At 41.9% G+C, this 22,269-nt stretch overlaps 3 protein-coding genes across 4 annotated transcripts; 1 reads left to right on the plus strand and 2 right to left on the minus strand.

The window, feature by feature from the left end:
- Positions 1–667: 667 nt before the first annotated feature.
- On the minus strand, positions 668–4,689 carry LOC308286755 (ADP-ribosylation factor 4-like). The gene is made up of 7 exons (XM_080727879.1): positions 4,664–4,689; positions 3,653–3,743; positions 3,121–3,201; positions 2,591–2,700; positions 1,670–1,741; positions 1,311–1,433; positions 668–937 (listed from the first exon to the last, which is right to left on the minus strand). The coding sequence occupies exons 2-7, from the start codon at positions 3,717–3,719 to the stop codon at positions 848–850; spliced, it is 543 nt and encodes a 180-aa protein (XP_080584005.1). The 5' UTR covers positions 3,720–3,743; positions 4,664–4,689; the 3' UTR covers positions 668–847.
- Positions 4,690–7,001: 2,312 nt separating this feature from the next.
- Positions 7,002–12,750, minus strand: pde12 (phosphodiesterase 12). Of its 2 annotated transcripts, XM_080728552.1 has the most exons (9): positions 12,700–12,750; positions 11,571–12,137; positions 10,507–10,925; positions 9,854–9,959; positions 9,602–9,746; positions 9,357–9,435; positions 8,864–8,986; positions 8,395–8,600; positions 7,002–7,852 (listed from the first exon to the last, which is right to left on the minus strand). In XM_080728552.1, exons 2-9 carry the CDS (start codon positions 12,044–12,046, stop codon positions 7,733–7,735), a joined length of 1,674 nt encoding a protein of 557 aa, XP_080584678.1. In that variant the 5' UTR covers positions 12,047–12,137; positions 12,700–12,750; the 3' UTR covers positions 7,002–7,732. The 2 variants fall into 2 exon arrangements, with proteins under 2 accessions (XP_080584678.1, XP_080584677.1); XM_080728551.1 differs by having other exon boundaries at positions 11,571–12,741.
- An 818-nt stretch (positions 12,751–13,568) lies between these two features.
- rps23 (ribosomal protein S23) lies at positions 13,569–16,302 on the plus strand. The gene is made up of 4 exons (XM_080728439.1): positions 13,569–13,629; positions 14,546–14,705; positions 15,269–15,389; positions 16,108–16,302. Exons 1-4 carry the CDS (start codon positions 13,626–13,628, stop codon positions 16,252–16,254), a joined length of 432 nt encoding a protein of 143 aa, XP_080584565.1. The 5' UTR covers positions 13,569–13,625; the 3' UTR covers positions 16,255–16,302.
- The last annotated feature ends 5,967 nt before the right edge of the window (positions 16,303–22,269 follow it).

Consider the following 22,269-nt stretch of genomic DNA (forward strand, 5'->3'; position numbering starts at 1 on the left):
ATCCATTTTTGTATTAAATATTTTTCATTTTCCCAAATAATTATTAAAAATTAATGAAAAAAGTTATCGAAAAAACACGGCCTGCTCACGTATTAGGAGGGTAGTATGAGTCAACAGAAAAAACAACGGGTGTTTTTAATGAATCTATCATGGTTAAAATGGAGTTTGAAGTTACAATGGGTGTGTATGTGGAGAGGGCCTGGGCGTGTTGGGCCTGGTAACATTTACATCAAATATCTAAATATTGAATCAAGCAAATTAAAAACTGTTCAGGGTGTTCATAAAAGCCTGATTAGACGATAAAATGACTTTGAAAGTGTAATATCCCTTTAAGATAAGCTATACGTTAATTCCATGCCAGAACACAATCGATCGAAAGATTATTAAAATAAACATGCACTGAAAATGCAGGCGGCCCACCCATCTGACCCCTTAGATGGGTGGGCCGCGAATGCTTTCATGAATTTCAAGTGGACCTTGATCCAGAACCAGAAAGAGTTGAGAACGACTACTTTGGGAAAGTATTAATAGTCACAAATGTGGATATTGACAATTATTATTCAATGATTATTATTTTTTATGTTCAGTTATACATTTTATTAACTTAAATACAAATACAATGGACATAAAACAATATACAATTCAGTACAATGGACTGTAATAAAAACGGATCATGTAAACTTGCATGTTTGGAATTGGAGCAGCTGAAATCAATAACATATGAGTATTCATATCATTGGATTCATTTTAAAATATTCACAACGGCCCAATGGGGGTTTATTAAATGAGGTTTAACAAAGATATGTGTAGCTGATGTTGATGTGCCATGTGATACATCAGCAGCATGTCACTGACGCTGTAAAACTTGATTGGAGAGCCAGTCCATCCCCTCTATCAAACCTGCGGAACTCACAGCACAGGACGCCTGTACAAACCACTGTGACCATCCAGTCAGTGGTTGGTGTAGGCAGGCAGGCAGGCAGGCAAGCAGGCAGGCAGGCAGGCAGGCAGGCAGGCAGGCAGGCAGACAGACAGACAGAGACAGAGACGGACAGATAAGCATGAAGACAAGACAGAAAAACATATACATGTGTATGAGTCTACAGTATTTATGTTGAAGTTACTGCTTCTCTATCTCTCTCTCTCTCTCTCTCTCTCTCTCTCTCTCACTCACTCACTCACTCACTCACTCACTCACTCACTCACTCACTCACTCACTCACTCACTCTCTCACTCACTCTCACACACAAACACACTTGTATGTTCACATTCAACTTCAACCCAGACTGGAAGGGGGGGCAGTCTCTCACCGGGTTGGAGAGTCCGGATAGGTTCAGAGCCTCTGTGATGTCACTGACAGGCATGGCTCTGGGCAAATCCTGTTTGTTGGCTAAAACCAGCAAAGGAATTCCCCTTAATTCTGCCTCCTCAATCTGTAAAACATTTAAATAAAAAACTTTTATTTTTCATTCTGTATTTTTGCCATTGAAACAGGAAAGGCAGGATAAACATAGCCTGGCTTGCCAGCCTATATACTAATGCAGCTAGCTAACTAACTGCATGTTTTAACATGGGGGGATTGTCAAGCTGAGCTAGGCTAGGATAAACAAGGATGGGAGAGATATTGGGAGAGAGAGAGGGGGAGAGAGAGAGAGAGAGAGAGAAATACCATTATGTGGAGCTCTTCAGCAGCATCTTTCATCCTCTCAGCATCGTTGCTGTCTACAACGTATATTAACCCCTGTTAGGCAGAGAGACAGACAGACATCAATATGGTTTATTCCTTACGTCCTTAACCCTATACTTGGCACTACTGGTTGGTGGTGCTAAAGGACTAAGCTTAGACGTGTGATGTGCCCAAGAACTGGAGTCCAAAAAGGTGTCCATAAAGTTTAACATGAAGTGTATTTATTTTCACACTGTCAGTCCGTCACTAAAGAAATAAACATTAACGCATTGAACACCACTTGCCTCACAAACAGTCAAAAAAACTGGCTCTCACATCAGCAACACCTGATTAAAGACCCAGTGACATCATCATTGAACTAGAAACTTGGCTCAAATGGCTCTTATAGTACATGTGCTTTCATTGACCTTTTTGCTTATTTTTGCCTCTCTTTATACTTTTTCATTGTTGTTGGTTGCCGTTGCATATTGAGTGTGAGAAATCTGTATTTTGAAAGTACAGTAGTAGTAGTGGTAGGCCTATATATTGTGGTAGAACAGTACAAGGGAATATGACTTATTATTGTAGGCCCTAGTATGCTTCTATAAAATGCCCTCCTCACCAAAAATGACTGAAAATAAAGACATTAAAACGTGTTGCCTATTCCACTTTAAAATCTCTATATTTATTTATACATTGCAGTATACTTTTATCACTGCCTAAAAGTGCCAAATCAGTCAACAGGATAAGAATGAAATTACGGTCAAAATGTACCGGTAAATATGAACTATAAAGTAACAAGGATAGCCATAGACATAAAACCGAACAGTTGTAGTAGTAGCCTAATGGTGGTACAGTTATATAGTACAACTACATGTGTATTGTGGTACCTGTGCATTGTTATACTGCTATTAGTAGTAGTACCTGTGTATTGTAGTAGTAGTGTCTCCATAAGGGTCTGATGATACTCTGTCCTCCAATGTCCCACACGGTAAAACTGATGTTTTTATATTCCACAGTCTCCACATTAAAACCTGAGTAAATGGAAAAACAAATGAAATGAAATGAACACACACACACACACACACACACACACACACACACACACACACACACACTCACTCTTGCTTAAATAAGATAGACAGATAGATAGATATTTAGGCCGCGCTCACACATGTGCGTCACGCATCATCATCTTATCGTCTGAGAATGGCCACTGGGGGCGCCGTACTAATGCATTGTCAATGGAAGGTTGTTTGGTTTTTTGTCGTTGGCGTTGCCGTGTCTCTAGCTCAACCGCAGCCTGTACGCTCTTGAAGAGACACGGCAACGACAAAACACCAAACAACCTTGCATTGAGAATGCATTAGTACGGCGCTCCCAGTGGCCATTCTCAGACGATAAGATGATGATGTGTGACGCAGATGTCTGACAGAATGCTTTGTAGTGCGTACCAATAGTTGGGATGGTGGTGACCACCTCTCCCAGTTTGAGTTTGTACAGGATGGTCGTCTTTCCCGCTGCGTCCAAACCCACTGAAAAACATCAAGGGCATTTGTATTTTTTTTATTAGCAGTAGTTGTAGTATGCAGTGTAAGATGAATGTAGGCCCAGTGACAGTGTTGCTCATCAAAAATAACTGAAAATAACACATTTTTTGGCTAATCTGACTTGAAAATTGTGTTGGCGAGTGACACCACACCGGTCATCCGACAAAACAGTAGACAACTCTGACATCACGCTCTGACATCACTGTGTGTGATGTCAGGGGAACCAAATCCCTTTTATTACCATATATGGAGATATGGAAATGTGGTGAGAGGTGAATGATATTATTATGGTAAACTCAAACAGAGGAATAAAGGAAAAAGTGTTTGGCTACATATGCAGTGATTTCTTTAATTTTTTTGGCTGATGTTTCAGCCTGCTGGCCTTCCTCAGAATCAACACATGGCAGTGTAAGGTAAGGTATTATGGTAAACTCACCCATCAGAATCCGCATCATCTTCTTTCCCACCCAACGTGAGAAGATGTGTGAGAAGATGGCTCCCATTATATCTTCACTGCTCTGTGCTCCCTAAACAATAATCAATATCTAGAAGTGTAACTTGTCTCGGCTGAATGTATTGTTGGAAGTTGGAACCGCATGAACACTTCGATCTACCAACTGTATATCACAGACTTTTCTCTCCTGTCTCTGTTTATATATAGCTTACACAGTGACAACAGACCATTGCACCACCTCCCCTCCCTCCATGTCACTTTATGTTGTGTCACCTGTATACACGGAGACAACACAGACGCAGACACCATATGAGTCAGAGGAGCCATTGTTCAGTGGTGTAAAGTAACTAGCCTAAGTGCATTTACTCAAGTACTGTACTTAAGTACAATTTTGAGGTATGTGCACTGTGCACATGAGGTGATCACTGCATGCCTACCTCCTGTGAATTGTTTTATTTTTATTTCGTTAAAAAGGTTGCATAGGAAAAAGTACAGTTTCAGTACAAATCACTGGTACAAGGTCAACTAAAAGGAGATCCTAGTAAGCTTTTCGGCTTATCTACAAAGGAACCACTTAATGTATCTCATATAACATTGAAAGACAGACGGATAGAACAGACTTTGCATAGGATATCATCATTCTTCAAAAGATTTGAAAACTTTAAATGGTAGGCTAGTAGGTCTACATTCTGCATAATGAATAGCCTATTTTACTTTTGGTACTTTAAGTAGGCCTACATAGTGATGCCATTATACTTTACACAAATACATTTTGAATTGTACCTGTAACAGAGTAATTCTTTATAATGTATTGCACTAATTGCAGTAGGCTATTGATACTTTTACTCAAGTAAACATTTTGAGTACTTTTTCCACCAATGCAGTGCGGGGAGGCTGTCCCTCCATGGAACGGAAAACGTGTATATGTCCATGTCGTCACAGAGTAGGCTAAACAAAAACAAAAAGACACCACCGGTCCACGCTGTAGCCTACCTGAGAAGCTAACCGCTGCAGCCTGCGGGAAGTCTGCCCATACTTGACTTTACTGCCCCTAGTGCTTCGGTGACTGTGCAGACATTGTAGTCACTTGGACAGGGCGTTTATCGTGGGCTTGCCCAGGCCTTACGGCCTGGGCATAAATAGAACGATTGCATTCACCACGGCTTCGTAACTCGCGCGGCGCTCCGCCGGCCGCGCGGCCCTGGCCCGCTCTTCGCGGCCACTCGCGCCTGCGGCGCTCGGGGGCGAAGAGCAGGACCAAGGTCCGCTGGCCTTCGCGCCGCTTGCAATGTCGTGGACAATCGAGCGGCTCCGCCTGGAGCTAAGGCTGCCACTGGGAGCAGTAGAGAGGTTGACCTGGGTCTGCAGTGCTGGGTCTGCAAACAGGTCTGCACTGCAGACCTGTTTGCAGACCCAGGTCTCGCAGACGCCTTCCCGCAGGTTGCAGCAGTTACTACTTGGCCTACCTGGCGGGCAGCATCCAGCATCCACGAATCCAACGTCAGTCAAAGTGACGTGGAGCGGCCATAGAAGGGGCGGAGCATCAATGAATCCTAGTTCAAGTTCAAGGTTAAATGTTAAAGGCTGCGGCTCGGCACTCGGCCCCGTGTGAACTAGTCCGGAATGTATTCTTTATTAACGTTATCATCATCGTTGTAGCTACAATGGACATATCGGATTTGGACTGGTAATTTGTTTAGGCTTAGGAGCTGCAACATTTCAAGTATGTTTTCATTATAAAAGTAGCCTACTGGCACTATGTTTTGCAAGTTTAAAGAATGAGAAAGCTATAAGAAATGCAACATTATGTTTGCAACGTTATGTTTGCATTTATTTTAGTGTAGCCTATTATTTTATTGTCCTAGCCACCCGGTGTCAAATTTATATATAACAAATCAAAAATAAAACATGATTGTATGAGTGTGTGTGTGTGTGTGTGTATCATTGTAATCAAATGTTCTGAAAATGATGCTGTTAATTAGTGAAAACCCCTATTGCCTAAATAGTATAGGCCTACTAGCCTATTGGTTAGTTACTTGTCATCAAACTAGCCTATGTAAACAGCAGCCCCTCCCCCTCGGTTATTCTTTCTTCCGTTTAATAATAACCACTGGCTGTGGTAATCCATGTTGGCAAAATGAGATGTTTGATTTTCCAGCGGCAACGCACAGTATAGGGCCCACTTCTGGTCAGATGAAGGGGGAGCGAACCCACAGTGCCTAGAGTCTAGGCCCTAGACTCTAGAGCCTCCTGTGCCGCCAACAGCTCACCTGCCACACTGCCTCGAAGCCCCCAAGAGACAGGGGGCTAGTAGCATCATGCCACTTGGACATGATTTACACTGCAGCCAAATCCAGCCTGAATCAGATCTGTGTCACATGCAGATGGGAATCTGATTGGTTTAAAAGGTCACATGGTCATATGAAACCAATCAGATTCCAATCTGGATGTAATACTGATCTGATTCAGGCTGCAGTGTAAATCAGGCCTTGGACACACCCGGGGTCTGATCAGCCTCGGCCGCCTGGAGGAGGACGTCTGTTGCAAGACCCGAAACACCCAGTAAACAACACCTATGATGTGTCCAAGTGTGTGTGCATCAGTAGATATGTTTTATCAACTGAAATAATGTATTTCCATGATGTAAATATCATGGCTTGATCATGCTGTGTGGAGAAAGTTAAAGTTAAAGATGCAGTGCCATGATTCCCCCCCGCCCCCTAAAACATGATGATCAGGTATGATTATACTAGGTAGGATGAAGATTTTTTTTTTCAAAGTCTACAGAAAGTGCTAAAATTAGAGTAATGTCAACTCCATAGACACATACAAAACAGAACAAGTACAAAACTATGGCACCACCTCTTTAAAAGGAAATTCCTTTCCTGTTTTGAACTCAGGTCTCCTCACAACTGTGCACATGCTGACATTTTTGACACTGAACCAAGAGAGCCTGTTCGCTTTCTCAGCTGAGAAATATAAGTTTGACCAAAAGACCTGGTCAAAACCAGAAACAAGATCGTGTCAAAGCAGTCACAGGTGTCACAGGATATAAAAGGTCTCAACAGAAGATCAGGGAGACCCAATACAACCACCCAATTATAGAAGCTATATGTACTATTATCATACAGATAGGACAAAATACACATTAGTTCACTAAAACAAGTTACATAATGCAGTTTGAAGAAGTTTTGTTGAAGACAAACAACTGATTCTGTCAGATTTATTGATGAAGACATAATTTAACCTTTGTCAGACCTGTGATTTGTGCTCACTTTTATCCAAACAGTCTTACAGTATACACTAAGCCAGTGTTCCTCAAATGGGGGTACGTGTACCCCTAGGGTTACGCGGTGGTACTGCAGGGGGTACACAGAAATACTCCAAATAGAAGTATGCCTATACATTATGTTATGTTTAATTATGACACTTGGAGAAATGTGTTGTGAGCCTAATAATTGATAACCCAAATTACATGGTACCAGGCAACTGGGATGTGTTTGAATGATCTTTGAAGTTATTGACATAAAAACTGGGCTGAAATGTTATGGCCACAAGTGTTGAAAATAAATCTGTAAAGCACTGTTTGAAACTCTCACTCGCTTTCTTATTTGCGACATTATATTCTTGAAAGGGGGGTTATCATGGTATCATATACCACTAGTTATGGTTTTAATTGCAGTTTTATAAGGAAAACGTTGTCAGGTAAAGGGGGCACTCAAGCCAAAACAGATTGAGAAACACTGCACTAAGCTAGCAATGGGAGAATGATTTAGCGTGACGTGCATAGAAAATGAATCCAGTCGGGTCAGTCAAAGTATGTATGTCGGGGCACCCACTAGCCTACCGGTCCGGGTGCATACCACCTAGGCTCTGATGCCTGACAGCATGCCGTGGGTTCGAGTCCCGATCCCAACGACCTTTGCTGCGTGTCACTCCCCATCTCTCTCCCCATTTCATGTCAGTCTACTGTCCTATCAATGAAGGCAATAAAGGCACCCCAAAAAAATAAATTAAAAAAAATCTTCAAAGTATGTATTTCATCTTGAGTGGAAGGAGGCGTTAGGTTCTCCAGCGTAGGTCACAGACCAGTGCGATGTGGTCTGAGGGATGGGATACACTGGGCAGGGCCTGGTAGGTCGTTACCTCCTCATGACTGGGCAGAGGGATCACCTGGTCCACCTGCACGCAAAACAAACCAACCATCAGCATATATTCATTTACTCCAGGGGTCTTCAACGTGTTCAGTCCAAGGACCCCTTAGTTGAGAGAGAGATGAAGCAGGGACACCCGCAACCTGTTAATAGATTCCATATAGTTTCATCTTTTGACAGCACAATCATCAGTGTATTTTGGAATCATGTCAATTCGTGTTTTCAGATATTTAACCACTTGAACCGTCAATACTTAAATAAACTTGACCGTTCACTCTGTACTTAGTCTGCTCTTTCCCCCCTCTACACCAAAGCTCTTTGCCGAAAATAGCCGATCTACATGCTCACAACGCCTCGAGGCGTTGTAGCTTGTAGATCTGCTACTTTTGGCTAAAGTTCTCTGAATATGGACGCTAGGGTTCAAGTGTGATATAAAAAAGGAGCTATCACACAAAGATTTGGAGGACCCCCCTGTACAAACTCTGAGGGCTCCCTAGGGGTCCCGGACCCCCTGTTGAAGACCCCTGATTTACTCTATATAACAAGGTCATCGATAATGTCAAACTGTACCTCCATCTTGTCCGGCTCAGTGAAGATATAGTCCAGACATCCGTGGAATCCTCCAACGTAGTTGGTGTAGGCTGGTTCTCCACACGCACTGAGGAGAGGACAGAACAGAGAGGACACTGTCTGGGGACAGGCCTCCTCTGGACCGCCAGAGCTCCAGTCTGGGTGGCTGTCTGCTATCACACCCTGGGTCAACAGACTGAACAGGCCTGGAGAGGGACAGATAGGGCTGTTACGATTACCGGATATGCAGCTCGGCAAATAAAAGATGAATTGATCCCAGTGCATGGCGGAGGACGACATCACAATGAATTAAATCTCCACGATACGATTATCGTGAGTGTCACGATAAACGATAATATCGCAGATTCATATGTGGATAGACATACTGTATAAACTGTACGCTAGTTTCAAGGTGGGTGTAGTTACTTGAGTAAAGGCAGAGCCACCTGAGCTACAGGGGCAGGGTTACCTGAGTTAGGGGTGGAGTTGAAATCGCCAGAGAAGATGAGTGCAGCACCAGGTGCCACCTCACTGATCACATGATTTAAGTGTTTCAGAGCAACACTGATCTGGACCAACCGAACATTCCCTCCTAGAGTGCAAGAGAAAGAAACAACAGACGTCATATTTGATATTTCCATACTTACACCTTGATCTTGAACAATAAGTTGTTCTGGTCTGCCATTTTGAAGCCCCCCTACTCTGTACACATATTGTTTTATACTTGTGATGATATTGAATGTTTTTGATGCTACTTTATATGTTGATGAATTGAATACCAAAGACTCCAACGGAAACAAGACCGCAAGGACCTTTCGGGGGTGTTCCTTTTAGGCCGGGTGTTTTTGACTGTACTTGTGCTGTACTACATTGTTTTGTTTTGACTGTCCTTGTGCTGTTTAAAATGTTTGTCTGATAAAATATTCAATCAAGCAAAAAGGTTGTCCCAAGGCTCTCATTACCTTTAGGGTGCCAGTATAGATGGGTGTTGGCCACACAGATCTTTCTAGAAGGTTCCTTCAGGACCTCAAACACACTCACCTGCATAGGAGAAAAATGTTACGCTGGTTATTCTTGTGTAGTTCAATTGGTACAGCAAAGCAAAATGTATTGTTGAGCAAGACTGCAAGAGTTGTACTGACCTACCAACCAAGTTGAAACTTATGTTCTACCACTCGCACACGCACACACGTCACACACACAGTACCTGCAGAGCAGTGGATCTTTGTAAGATCTTGTCTTTGAATACAGGGTTGGTAGATATCTTCTCTAATATGTCAGAGTACAGAGGGTCAGAGGTCAGAGATTCACTCAGTACTATGTCATGACGACTCAACAACCTCAGCTTTGACCTAAAAAATAGAAAGACAGCAGAACTGAGCAGACCGTTACACTGTAGAGTAGAGAGAATGTGTGCTGATTGGGGCATAAAGACCAATGAAATGAGTGTTTTCCTAACCTGCGGTAGAATGTGGACAGGCCTTCGTGTTGTTTCGCTTTGATCTTGAAAACCCCATCGAAACCAAACGCATCAAGAGCTGGACACAGACTGTCACTGAACACCCCTAATTAACACATGATATTCAATACATCACTGACTGAACACACTAATATTCAATATATCACTGAACACATTAATATTCAACATATCACTGAACCACTAATTAACACATGATATACAATATATCACTCACTGAACAGTAACACCCCCACTGAACAGTACACAGTGATATAAAATCATGTGTTCTCAAGCAGGGCTTCCCCTAGTCTCTGTCCAATTGTGGGCTTGCTGGTACTGCAGGGGGTTCATAACATTTTGAGGAAAATAGGATTGATTTAATCAGGGCCGCCAGGGTTAAAAATGATACAACCAGCACACAAGTTGACCACGCATTCATGCATGAATATTTAGGTTGAGCAAATACAAATGAGTTATTATGATAATGATGGCTTGTCTCTTTTTAGCTTTGTCTTCTCTCTTTTTTGAGTGGTGCCCTACGCACAGTGCGTTCTGTGCGTGTGCCTAGCGGCGGCCCTAGATTTCATCGTGCGTGTGAGACCGAGTCTAAAATATCAACACAACAAGCGGTGTGTCCACGGATTCCAGCCTACCTTTGTCAACCTCCTGGAGACAGACGACGTCAGCGTTGTATCCCGCCAGTTCTTTCTTGATGAGGTTCTGTCGGTAGTCGGCCTCCAGGGCGTACGGGGCACAGTAGGGATACAACACCGTCTTAGACAGCTCCGTCTGGGCATAGATGTCAGCCAGGATGTTGTACGACACCACCCTCAGCACACCATCCTCCGGCCCTTTGAGAGTGTACATGTGACGGTTGACGAACGTGCACGCACCCGGACCAGCCTCCACGGGCGCCACGGAGACCAGCTCCTTGTCCGGCCCTCGCCGGTCCCCATCTTTAGGGCTGCAGCAGAGCCTCAGCCTCAAACCGATGTCCAGGTTGGAAGGGACGTACACACGTTCAAGTCCCACCTCTCTCCAGACGTCGCCACTGTCCCCTGCTGTGTCAGCACTGGGATCAGAAAACTGAAGAGTCAAGACTACTAGTATGACAAGGAGGACAGAATGTTGCCTAGGCTAGGATCACAACAACAGGGAGGATACAAGATTGCTGCTGTGTGTGGGAAGTGTTTAAATCAGTGGTTCTCAAACTTTTTTATGTCAAGGACCCCAAAAATGTATATGCATCTGCCCATGGAGTTGGACCACCATCTGAAAAGATTTGTGTCCCATAAGAGACTTGTCTTGTTAAACAAAATCATTCATAATTTCTTTACATCAACATACGGTAAGTAAGGGTTTAGGTTTTAACAGTTTTGCTGGGGAAACCCCTCAAGGACCTGTGGGGCTCCCCGGAGGGCCCCACTTTGAGAACCACTGACAATTGATGTGTGCATGATGCACTCCTGTGGAAATCCAACATCTAGCCTAAAGGGCAATTCCCTCTTGGCCAGGGGAGATATTAGGCTTTGGTCATCAGGCTGAGTCTGAGCCACTACAGCTACATGCCGTATGTCCTGCTTTCATAAATGAGTCAGTATGTGTGAACTGTGAAGATGTTTGGACGACAATATGTGATCGTGGATTTTGTCACTGTCACGTGTGCACAGCTGCCACCACAATATTAAAACGACACACCTCTCCCGTCCCGTCTCACCTGGCGTCGGGGCGGGTCTCCTTGTACCAGGTGAACTCACATTGCTCCAGGAGGCTGAACTCCACCTCCAGTTTGGGACAGACGGGGAATCCCGCCAGCAGAGAGGCCGGCAGCTCCGCCGTGGTGAAGGCCGGCGGGTTTCTCTGCACGGCGTATTTGACCTCTCCGACCTGCAGCACCGCCCCGTCCTGCCACGCCTCCGAATTCAACGTACCCTCTGGCACCAACTCGCCGTCATAAGACAGCGTGACAGCCGGAGGTCTGGCTTCTTCTTCCGGAGGCTGCTGTTGTTCTTTGCTTTTCTTGGACTTCTTAGCCTTTCCCTGGCCCTTGACCAGATTGTGGCTGATTCTCGCCAGGAGTTTGCCCAGTTCCTCTGTCGTGTCCCTCAGCATGTGTTTGTGGCTGCCGTCCAGTGTGAATGAGATGGTGAGTTTAGCCTCGCCAGGGACGCATCTGACCACAGCCCACTCCATCCTAGGGTGGAGGCGACGACTGAGTGGGTTCAGATCGGAGTGAGTTCTTCCCGGTGGTGGGACTGACACGGCGGCCAGGCGTAATAAGAGTCTTCTTGACGAAGTGGACAAGTGATTTAACATAAGTCCACAGGTTATTGAGAGAGGCTGCTGCAATACTGAAATACACGGCTCAGAGAGGCTGATGCAATACTGAAATACACGGCTCAACTAGAAGGAACATTAATCCATAACAAATCCATAACAGAATCACAAACACCAGTCCTTGTATTAATTGAGCACAAAGGGACCCCAATGCAAAACAAGCCCAACAACTTTCTTGTGGTCTTTATCCTTTTAGTTGACCTTGTATCAGTGGACTGTACTGTCCTGTCCTTTTGACTATGCAGACTTCTAAAGTAATCAATCAATCAAAAATCAATCACCTGTACTGATGCTACAGGATCATCAACAATCATCTGTGGTTACTGGTTAGCCCATGAGTTAGCTACGGTGATAACTCGCCAGTACATTTAATTTTGACATACAAACAACCGGTAGACAATATTTATTCTTCCCTGGGGTAGGGGCTCGTGTTATAACTGGCTACGTAAGGTTCTTCGTTATTTATAGAAACTGCCAGATGATTTTAAACATTAACATGGTTTACATACACTGATATTATGCAGTCACAAGTTCATGTGTGTTGTTGTGTTTTGTCCATAGATTTGGAGGTTTTGTCTTCCTGTCTGTGTTTCTTCTTCCGGTGTGTTGCTGCACAGCAGCATAGGGTCACTTTTCACCTTTAGCAGAGATCTTTCTCGTGTAAAACATTCTTATTAGATATATGAACTCAGCTAGAGTTATTTCACTTTGTTGTAAAAGCTATTTCTATAATGTATATGAAACCACGTTAAACCATTGCGACTTACAGGAGAGGGATATATAATATATGATAGAATCAGAATGTGACTAAACTAAACAAGGCAAATAATTACCCATCGTAGCATTGATACGCTGGCGCCATCTCGTGGGTGGTTGGAGTAACGCCACCTGGCTGATTATGTACGCACAGCTTTATGTCAAATTCCAAACTATCCCTTTTTGCGCTAACAACAGCAATATGGTACTTCCATGATTGAAGAAGAATTGATTGATTGATTGATTGATTGATTGATTGATTGATTGATTGATTGGTGGTGATTCTGGTGAACTTCCCCAGAATGTTTCTCCTTTCAATTTCTTTCACAGTTCTGGGAATTGAATTGATCACAACTGATTACATATCTAGGATATTAATTCATCACAACTGATCAATTTTTTTGGAATTAAATTAATAATCACAAGTTCAAATCTCACATAAACCTCATTTCACAGATTCAATTTCAAATCAGAAGAGTGAAGCTTGCACAATCTTTGCGTTTGCAAATCTACATTCAAGAACAAAAACAATGTGTGTAAAACTAATATTCTAAACTAAAGTAATTCTGACATCTAAACAGGCAGTCTTACAGACACCCCTTTTCAGGTCCTCGGACTTTACTTTGCCGCTGTGCATACTGGGTTTTTCCTTTCCTTCCCAGGCTCGAAATCAGCAAACATGGGTATGGAACTTATTCTGTCCAAAATGCTGCTAAACTGTCCAATTCAGCTCCTATTTTGCATCGACGGGATGTCTGGATGTTTTATACACTCTTATGTTCGTTTGAAGGGTGGACAAAATCACTTTTAACGTCAAACATGAGTATATCTTGAAGGCAGCGGTCTCGGCAACGTGGAGCGGCCATAAGAGACGCACCGTGATAGCATGATATAGCTATTAGCCTAGCATGGCGTTCAATCTTTTATTTCTCGTTGTATTTCACGGTATGCGCAGACATTTGTGGCGTAACAAAAACAATATTGTCAAAGTTGGTGACCACAAGCACCGGTAATTTTGCTTGTGATTGCTTACGGTTACCACGTCCACGTTGTCAGTTAAGATTTAAGGCATCTGTCGGCTAGCACGTCCAGCGCAGCCCAGCCAATCAACTGTTTAAACGTGAAAGTGATCTACTTTTGTGCCACACTGACTTGTGCGTTGCGCAGTAGAATGTGTAACTTAAACATTGTCTAGCTAGCTAGAAGTGAGTTCAAGTGGCTGCCCTTAACCTGGAAACTGTACTGTATTGTTTGCAAGTTCACTTGCAAACACTTGTTATGATGAGTAGAGGAAGTGTAATCACTTACTGAATTAGGCGTTTAATTGATTTATTTATTGTGGTCATAAAGCATTGGACTAGATCAGTTGCTTGAATTACTTTTAATAGGAGACACATTCTTGATTAAAACACCTTTCTACAAGTTGAACTGACAGTGGCATTCTGGATCACACTTGCATCAGGAGTATTGTTCTTGTTGCTGGGGAACTAAAAACTCAAGAGAAGCCACACCCTAAATGTATTAAACTTAAAGACAATAATTGTTGAGGGTCATGTTGTTACTGGGACTTGAACGTTAATTTATGGTTTATTTCTCCAGGAAAGTGTCGTGGTTTGCGTACCGCCAGGAAGCTGCGTAACCATCGCCGCGAGCAGAAGTGGCATGACAAGCAGTACAAGAAGGCCCATCTGGGCACTGCCCTGAAGGCCAACCCTTTCGGAGGAGCCTCTCACGCCAAGGGCATCGTCCTGGAGAAAGTGTAAGTACAATCAGAAACACAGGAGTAAAGAGTGAAAATGGAAGTGCCATCATTGTCTTCTATGTAGATGGGTCCTATTTCAGGATACAAAGTACAGATGTTGTAAAAAATGGTCCCCAATGAATTTATCAGTGGACAACTGACCATAATGGTCCCCCAATGAATTGTGTCACCTAAAAGGGTGACTGAAACCTAGATGCCCTCTTATAGTCGATTCATACTCAACTTTTAGAGCCTAATTTATTTGGGTTTCGGCTCTGTCTAGAGTTTAGACTCTAAACTATGATTATGGCGTCCTTCAGAGGATTGGTGGGTAACGTCATTAATTCGGCTCTGAATAACACCATATCATAGTTTAGACGGAGCCAAACCAAAATAAATTGGAGTATGAATTGACCCTTATACTGACTAACGGTGCCATTTAAATGATCTTTTGTCAGAATGGGCATTGATGGTGAATAAATCGCGGCCAAAAATATCAACGATGATTGAAAATGTTGCACGTCTGGCTCTCTGAAAAGATTTACTAATGATTCTTATGTTAATTACTGTTCCCTCTGTAGGGGTGTTGAGGCTAAGCAGCCTAACTCTGCCATCAGGAAGTGTGTGAGAGTTCAGCTCATCAAGAACGGCAAGAAGATCACAGCTTTTGTCCCCAACGACGGCTGTCTGAACTTCATCGAGGTAAAACTTCAGCAGCCTCTGCACAGGACACTCCTTAATGCCTAACTATAGTTATATTTCTGAGGTTAGAGTATTCATCTGTGGAAACATTTCAAATGGCTACATAAGCGTTAACACCATCTTGTCACAAGAATCCCATCTTTCTTAAGGGTGACAAGAGAATCGGATGACACATCCCAATGTATTGTATGCTGAGAGCTTGACTGGAAAATTGTTGCCACTCTATGCAAATTTTACATAGGCTGACGGGGATGGCTCCTATTTAGTGCTATTCTAGTTCTGTATGCTGTAGGTAACGCTCCTTTTTTTTAAATTACACCTTAGCCATAATATACTCAATAGTAATGGATGAAATAGTAATGGAGAAAATAGACTTTTCATAAATACGTGTTTTTGACCAATTTCACCCTTTAGAATGGTCATCTTACTTTAATATCTTTCTACCATTAACAGACCTTGTGTGATAGTTTATTTAAAAACGTGAAGAATTGGATTGCTTGGCTAGAACAGCTGTTATAACTGAGTTTTGTGCAGGAGGCTGAGCAAAAGCATCAGATAAATAGTCGTCAGTTTTACATGTGGTGTTGGTTAGTCTAGTTCTTGGATTCATTCAACAATTCTAGTTTAATAGACTAGATGGGTAGAATCCTGCTGAGAACATTGTTGATAATTAATTTCCTTTCCATCTCTTCTCCAATCTCTCCTCTCCTGTGTGCAGGAGAACGATGAGGTCCTGGTGGCAGGATTTGGTCGTAAGGGCCATGCTGTGGGCGACATCCCCGGTGTCCGCTTCAAGGTGGTCAAAGTGGCCAATGTGTCACTGCTCGCTCTCTACAAGGGCAAGAAGGAGAGACCAAGGTCATAGACATTGAATAAGCAGAAAATAAAAGTGACACTTCTTTTTCCAACCCCATCTTGTCTCTTTGTGTTTGTGTATAGGCATTATAAACATGCAGAAAACATAGTTGATATTAAACGCAGTTAAAGATGGACCTTTATTAACCCTGAGGGATATTCGGTTGTCCTAGCAGCACTTGCTGACTGAAACGAGGATACAGGTATGGGTAGAGAAGTAACCCATCATATAATGGACACGTTAAATGACAGTATGTTCTGATTCTGCTGTAGTGTTTGCTTGTAATTATTGCTATAGCTTGTTTGTTCATAACCATTTCCTTTTAACCCCGAAACAACATGCCTTTAACACCTGACTGCTTGCTCTGCCTGGGCTGGTTAGGTGAACATTATGCTGCCAATACTTTTGTACTTTTACTCGAGTGAATTTTGAATTCCAGACTTTTATAACAGAGTTCTATATTTCTACATGCGATAAGGAGAACAGGCAGCAGCTTCCCGATGGGGAAATGTCCTGGGTTCTGAGGGCTTTGTTTCAGGGACTTGCTGGGATGGTGATGTTGAACAGAATGAACAGTGGTGATGTTCAACAGAATTTAACAGTGGTGATGTTCAACAGAATTTAACAGTGGTGATGTTGGTGATGTTCAACAGAATTTAACAGTGGTGATCAACAGAATGAACAGTGGTGATGTTTGAACAGAATGAACAGTGGTAGGTGGGGGTTCTGGCAGATTATTAAGAGGTGCAGATGGTCGATACTGGAGTTAATCGTAGTCTAATAATGAATATGGAGCGTGCTGCTAATTATATTCTTGCACTGTTCTCTGTGAAGTCAAACCCAGGTAGGATCAGAGTTGAGCTGACATGTGAGACAGGAAAGCTGTCATTTTTTGATCTGGTTACTTATGATCACACACAACTTCACAAACACTTTCAAATAGAAACCTTTCCCATGCGTTTCTACTATTCATACTCTTAATTGATTTTGGCTTGATCAGTGCATAATTCAAGTTTGTTTTCTATGATCATTGTCAGTTTTAAAGTTTATTTTCTATGATCAGTTTAATTTGCAGTGTTCTGGTTGTACTTTATTAGTTTGTAATTTTGTTGTGGAAATCTGAAACATCAGATTTGGTGGATTTGTTTGAAAATGCAACCTTTTCTTTGTGTTAAGGGGTACCGATTTATTACCATTTCCCTATAAGCTATAACGGTCTGAGAACTGAGAAGATAAATAAAACTTGAGTAAGATGACTTTTCTTGTTTGAGGTTGTTAAATTTAGTTTGTTGTGATAATGGTGAACTCTAAAAACGTGTGGAGCAATGCTTGGTGGTTCTCAAAGTGGGGTCCTTGACCTTGATGTGGTAGACTAACGATATCTTTTCATGGTGTCCCTGACACAGAATCTTTTCAATTGAGATTTTGCGGCCTAATATACATTTCGCATGAAAATGTTTGAGAACAGCACTGGTAGCTCCATTAATGGCTTCAGGAGTCCACCTTTTGATTGTCTTTATTGATGCCATCTCTGGGTGGGGAAGAAGTAGCTTAGTCCAACACAAAACAACCCTTCGAGGCACTGTAGAATCAAGTATTTCATTCAGCTCCAGTGGTGACATGCTTCATACTGCCAGGTTTTCGGATTGTACCGTCTCAACTCTCTTCTCAGGCTCATTCCTAGTGTGCCTGCCTGCTCGCCTGCCAGGCAGTCAGCTTAATATTCCAGCCTGACCATGCCATTCACCTTCACTTCTCAACTCCCAATAATTATCTGCAAATGTGTTGTAGAGACTAGGTTTGTCCACTAGGTGTCACCTTTGATTTGTTAACATGTTCATGACCTGATCATTATAAGATTGGTAATGTTACTTACTGTAGTACAGTGGTACTCAAACCTTTTTGCCGTCTTTACCAGTGTTTCTCAAATGAGGGTACGCAGAGCTACTACAAGGGGTACTTGAGAGAGCATGCTGGAAACATTTATTTTACTGTTCTGTTTAATGAACATGCTGCTCTCAGTGCTCTGTATAGCTTTAAACCAAATTAAGTAAGAATTTTACTATGGAAAACAGGCTACTTAGTTTTATTTAAACATATTGACATAAAAACTGGACTTTTGATGTCAGTATTTTCTAGTCAAAATGATGTAGGGGTCCTTGGATTCAGCAATCAGGAAAAGGAGGTACTGAAGCCCAAAAGGTTTGAGAACCACTGGTCTATACTCTGTACTACCGTTCCCTTATTTTTGGATCTAAGTAGCCTACGTCCTTTACTTGACGACAATATTTTGCTAAATGTACACATCAAAAGTCTGGTTTTGATTTTCTATCTGCTTTCTATTCAATTCAACAGTTTTTACAATTCATTTTTTTTAATTGAATTTGGTCGGTCCCCACAAAGTTTATCAACGTTTTTTTTATTAAACTATAATTCAGATCTGATTAAGTTAAAAGTTTCTATCCCACAAGGTTAAATTCTTGGTCTGAACTCCATAGCTTTTAAATCTAGGCCTATACATTTGGTAGGCTACAATTATACTGATACACCGTGTGTATCCTATCATTTTCATGATGTTGACTTGATACACAGTTGTGCACAGTTTTACTTTAACCTGATTTCAGTCCTATGGAAAGCATTGATGACATCATCCATTTGATGTCCCAAAACCACCTACAGCTGAACAGAGACTGAGCAGGGACAGGGGCAGTAAATTAATTTCTATCTGTCTTTACCGTCTCCAATGGGGATACTCTTTTTTTAATACCCTTTGGGGAACAGAAAATATATAGAGTTCACAGCTGTGTTTCAAATCAGTTTTTATGCACACATTCAGACACCCTTACCCATGCAGGTGACCTAGTCCAGTGGTTCTCAAAGTGGATTCCAGGGGATCTCTAGGTTCCTTTAGGGGGGGGGGGGTGTCTAAATTTACCCTTTACATTTGGTTCCATTTGTACACTGTCAGAGTTAAGGGAAGACCTTGAAATGTAAAAGTTTGAGAACCACTGACCTTGTGACCTCGTCAGTTTGGATCAGGCCCTGACTTGCTTCATCCAGGCAAGCTGCCATGCCCGCTCTACCAGTTGCCATAGTGCCCATCAAAAGTGTAACAGACAGTAAACAACAGAACACACAGAACATTAATGGAGTAGTTCACCCCCAAAATGACTTTTTTTCTATTGATTACTCATGGCATGGAGAGTAGAGTTCAATAATAGTTTTAGTTTTTTGTCGCATTCCTAAGACAAAAATGTGATAACAATAAATTTACCCCCATTCGTTCGAAACGGGTCCCCATCCGGAATCAATGGGGGTACATTTACTCAAATCAATTTTTTGTCTTAGGAATGTGACAAAAACCAAAAAATATTATTGAACTCTACTCTCCATGGCATGAGTAATCAATAGAAAAAAAGGTCATTTTGGCGGTGAACTACTCCTTTAAAGCAACCTTAGACAAGTGGTTGAGTCCATTCATCTGACGAGTCCACTCATCTGCTTGCACAGGATCTGTGCACGCAGATGAGTGGACTCACTTAACCATTGACCCATCATTCATGATGTCATAACCGCTGACCATCATGATTATACAGCAAATAGTAATGGTGTGATGATCATGAGAGCTTCAAGCTTTCTGTACCTCTTGTTGCCTGATCCTATACATGTATGTACTGTATGTAACCTAGGCTTACCGACATGCAGCATTTAAATTATAGACTCATGCGTACAAAGAAAATGCGTGCACACACAGACAACAGTTAGGCAGAGTGGGCTTAAAACACTGTCAATTTGAATCTTCTTGTTTAACAAAGTTTGTATAATGAAAAATGCAGAAGGCTTTTAGGCTTCATTTGAATTCAAGACACACGTAATGAAAAACCTGTAGTTCACAGTTCATAGCTGTCTGCTACACCACAATGCAGTCATTAACCATAACCATACTATAATGTGAAAATATTGAACTTTATTAATCATAGAGGGGAAATGTGGTATGAATATAGACTACTAGTGGAAAGATTATGTAGAACCGTGTTTCTCAAACATTCACAACCCTCAACTCTGACAGTACAAATCTACAGAGTTACAGACCTGTATGGGTCAACTTAGACCTTAGACCTCTAAAGGAACCCACAGAGTTCTTGAATCCACTTTGAGAACCATTGGTGTAGAACAACATTTACTGTTACTGTATGATTATATTGCTGGTAAAGACAAGATAATATAGCATGGGATAGGTTAAGATCAGATCAAATTAAATAAGATAGAACTGTATAACTTGAATGTTGGCAGTATCATCTGTAAATTGCTTCCAAGTCGAATATTATTCATCATCTGCTCTCAAAAGTTGTACCAGGCTGCTTAAAAGACTAACGTAGCAATTTACATCACATTCTTTAACCGTTCCTTGGGAATAAACGTTTGATCTGGGTTTCTTACGCAAGCATACAGTACACATACGCTATGCTTGCCCCTTGTGATATGAAGGGCATTTCAGACGCCCACTGCGTGATGTGTGTGAAAGCTTACTGTATGTGAAGCAGAACACAGCAATGGGAGTACATCATAGTAGGCTAACTTGCCACTATTCCTGATGATTCATCTCCGTTTCCTATTTTTACATAAAACTCAATAAAGACTGTGGGATGCTACTGTGTTGGTATTAAGGCGTATGACTAATAGTCAGTCAATGGGCCATACGTATAGATGGTCAGATAGCAAAATGGCAGGAACATATACTGGGAGTTTGGAAATAACTGGACTCAACAATAGGCTATTCACTGCAGCAATTTGTCATGAACCTGAATGTGATGATCCATAAATCCATATGTTTCACTGATATACAAAGATTACAAACAAATGGCTGCCAACAGATTGTGTAACAAAGTAGACTAAAGCCTGTTGAGGTCACCAGATCAGATACTGTACATCAGAAATACTCTAAGCTGATTCTGTGACACCAAAATAGTGTAGGACTGTCCTGCATTCTTTTTTAATTTCTTTGTTGTACTGTAATACATGTGGTATTGTTCTTTGAGGAGGTATTACCGTGTGTGTGTGTGTGTGTGTGTGTGTGTGTGTGTGTGAGAGAGAGACACACAGTGTCATACCATCAATTGAATACCAACTGACAAGCATGCACAAACATACGCGTGCACACAAACACACACAGAAACCTCTTAGGTTAGACTCGTCAATAGGGGGTGTTATTACTGATAACTAAGTCATTATGTTTGGACAGAAGGAGAAACCAGCCACAGGCCTTGCTGCAGAGCATCCAAAGCCGTCTTCTTCTAATCTGGTAACAAAGCCTCAGTATAATCACAAGTGTTTCTCAATGCCTTTTTATTCTATTTCTTCTTTTTAAACTTTAAATCTGGAACCATGTAATCAGCAACTAATCCAATACAGACAGAAGAATATATTGCACTGTCTGGATAAAAGAGTCAACATAACACTGTTGGTAAAAGAACATTCCACGACCCGCATCCTTATTCACAGAAAATAGCCGATCAATAAAATGGCAACGCGTTGCAATGAGACATGTTGTGAGCTTGTCGATCTGCTATCTTATGCGCAAGCCCTTCCCCACAATAACAGAAAACAAAAAATACACTAGTATAGAGCCCAGAGGGACTCCAGTCAACCATATGGGGGTTAAGTGGTTAAGGTTAGTATGTGCCTGTGGTAGTTCATTATTATAACTTAACGGTCAGTTCAGGCTAAATGTTTTCAAAAGAGCAGAACAACCAGCATTACTGGCTCTGTTATGGAATATTCTAATTATAGCATGGCTAGTTTTGCCGTTCCCTTTTCTTTTTTCTTTTGTACAATATATCGTATACAGTATGCATTTGTAGACAGTCCAAATCCTCATAAATTATAGCATATGTCAACATTCGATTAACCACTTGAACCCCATCATCCCTATTCTGGGGGGAAACTTAAGCCAAAAATAGCAGATCAGTGGGACTGAGTTACTACGGCCCACAGTGGAGGGGCCTTAATTATTTTATATTTTAG

This window comes from Nannobrachium achirus (genome assembly GCF_963921795.1).
Source record: "Nannobrachium achirus genome assembly, chromosome: 6".
In the NCBI taxonomy this organism is placed as follows: Eukaryota; Metazoa; Chordata; class Actinopteri; order Myctophiformes; family Myctophidae; genus Nannobrachium; species Nannobrachium achirus.